Below are 2568 nucleotides of genomic sequence, written 5' to 3' on the forward strand. Positions count from 1 at the left end.
GCCGCCCCAGCTGCCGGCGGTACTCATGGAACACGCGGTGAGCCCAGGGCTGGTGCTGGCCCACCAGGTCCTCCATGGGGTTTGCCAGCACGCGGTGCTCCGCCACCGTCCCCGGCAGCACCCCACACTTGGTCTCTGGGGACCAAGGAGAGGGCCCTGTCAGCCCGAGCCCCACAGACGGGACGGGGGGCCCCTCCCTGGCTCACCATTGACGGGGAGGTCGAAGACGGAGGGCGGGTAGCTGTTGTCGAAGTCGGTGTAGGCGATTTCATACTTGTCGTAGTGGGAGCCCAGCAGGCTGTTGTACCCCCGCATCTCATAGTGCACGGGGGCCACCCCGCAGCTGGAGTTGGTCACCCACAGGGTGTAGACGTTCTTCTTCTGCGCCCAGCGGGTGACGTTCTGCCACACGGCACAGTACCGGCCCTCATAGTACTCCTCCCGCAGGAACTGGGGGGACATGGCCTCAGCGAGGGGACCCCAACATCCCCCAGGGCACCTGCTGCCCAGACAGCCCTTTGCACAACCCAGTGCTCTCCGGCTGGATCCAGTGGCTCCATGGCCATTGGCACACAGCCATGCGTGGGATGGAAACTGGGGCGAGGATATGGGGTGCAACACAGGGCAGACCTCTGTGTCTGGCTCAGCAGTGCCCTGGGGACACTCCACTGTGCACAGCAATCTATGCACCCATAGCAGGGAGTCTGGCTGCACCATTTCTCCAAAACCCTGAAGAGATTTCAGGTTTTTCCTGCATGTTTCCAAGCTCTCGCCATGCAGGCATGTGTCCAGCTCAGTGACAAGCTGCTGTCCCCACTGCTCACGTGCTGTGCCCAGCCCTGACGCAGGCTGGGGCTGGCAGGAGCTGAGCTGCCGTGCAGAGGCTTGCCCAAACCATGCTGAAATGCCAGCATTTGTGTGGGATGTGACACGTCCCAACACGGCTGCTGGGGCTGGGAAAGGAGCCAGGAGTCCGGCCCCGATCCGGGTGGGGAAGTGACCCTCCCTGCACCCTGGGCTGTGGGGACAAGTCCTGGCCAGCCCCAGCACCCTGCAGCCCTCGGACAGAGAGGAGCGTCTCCCAGCACCTCCTCCCACAGCCCAGAGATGCTTTGGGAGGCAGGGCAGGTCTGGGCTCTGAGGATTCCCACCTTAAAGCCCCTCATGCTGGGGAAGACGCTCTGAGCCGTGACCACGTCCTCCTTGGAGCCGGGCAGTTGGAAGCACTTCCTGGTGTTCACCTCCTTCTCAGTCGTCTCTGGTGTGATCTTGTACCTCATCCCATAGGGCTTCACCGCTGCCAGCTGGTAGGTTATCACCTGCCCTGTGCCAGGGAAGGGGAAGCTGAGGCACAGAGTCCTGCTGGTGCAGGGTGGGCGCAGCTGGGTGCCACCTCTTACCTCCGTAGTACTGGATCCGGCTCTTGTTCCCTGTCAGGTTGTACCAGGCTTCAAAGGGCTCCTCAATCTCGGCGTAGGGCAGCTTAATGACCCCTGCACAGGAGCCCCCGGCACAGGACACAGCTCAGCCCCAAGCCTCAGCACCCCGGCATCCCTCCCTGAGCCCCACAGCATCTGCAGACCCACAGCTGACCAAGACAGTGCCCCAGGGGTGATGGGTCAGGAAGGGCGCCCAGCTGTGGAAGCCTGCCCCAGTTTGGCACTGGGACAGCCTGGTCTGACCCGCGCTGAGCATCCTCTGCTCCCCCCCACAGGGTGCTGGGGTTTCCCACCTTATGGGGAGGTAATGGGGTCCCCTTACCTCGGACATGGTAGATGGAGCCGAACTGAGGGGGTGGGCGGGAGAGCCCATAGTCCTGTCCTGAAAGGCAGAGAGGGCAGGGTGAGGGCGCTGTGTGTCCCCCCAGCTGAGATGGGGATGGGAGAAGCCAGTGCCCCCCTCCTCTGCAGCCTGGGGCTTCCCTCCTTGGCCAAGAGAGCTTCCTGAGCTCATCCAAAGGCACATCCAAGGGACATTGAGGCACTGACGCCCTCCAGGGTCAGCACCACGACACAATCTGCCATGACACTGCAGCAAGCCCTGCATTTGCACCCCCAGGGAACCCCTGCTCCTGGGTGACTATTGGGGTGATGCCCCAGTGTCACCCCCAGCACTGGTGGCCCTGGCCTGGCATATTTCCAAGGTGGGACCCGGCCAAGCTGTCCCCACACACAGGGCATGTTTGAGGGGTGCCAGGGACCTTACCGGTTCTGCCTGGCATCTTCCAGTGAGCTCCCTAGCCTCCCCCCAGGCTCCCGGCTTGTGCAACCCCACGCCAACACAACTGCTGGGAACGAGCCCTTCCCTCCCTCAGCATCTCCCTCCCTCCTCCCCGGGAGCGAGGCAGCACCTGCCCGGACCCAGACAGCGCCTGCCCCGCCCGGGAGGGCCGGGAGCAGCCCTGCCCCCGGCCCTGGGGAGGCGAGGATGGACAGACCCCCGGCTGCAGTCCCGGCTGTGCCACGGTGCCCACCACACGCCATCCCGGGGCACCAACAGGCAGCAACGGCTGCAGCCACCTCCCAGCCCTGCTGGGCTTTATCAGCACCCAGAAAGGGGGGCTCCCAC

The 2568-nt window shown here is 64.3% G+C and overlaps 1 protein-coding gene across 1 annotated transcript in view; it reads right to left on the bottom strand.

The window, feature by feature from the left end:
* The window catches only part of LOC102031850 (cathepsin K-like), a 4563-nt gene extending 2539 nt beyond the window's left edge, over window positions 1–2024 (bottom strand). Inside the window, 6 exon segments of the mRNA XM_031062019.1 lie at window positions 1–135; window positions 207–450; window positions 1152–1324; window positions 1401–1493; window positions 1762–1867; window positions 1989–2024. The exon segment at window positions 1–135 is cut by the window's left edge and continues 27 nt beyond it. Coding sequence (XP_030917879.1) covers window positions 1–135; window positions 207–450; window positions 1152–1324; window positions 1401–1493; window positions 1762–1867; window positions 1989–2024 — 787 coding nt within the window.
* Window positions 2025–2568: the final 544 nt, after the last annotated feature.

The sequence above is a fragment of the Geospiza fortis genome, unplaced genomic scaffold (assembly GCF_000277835.1).
Source record: "Geospiza fortis unplaced genomic scaffold, GeoFor_1.0 scaffold432, whole genome shotgun sequence".
NCBI classification, from domain to species: Eukaryota; Metazoa; Chordata; class Aves; order Passeriformes; family Thraupidae; genus Geospiza; species Geospiza fortis.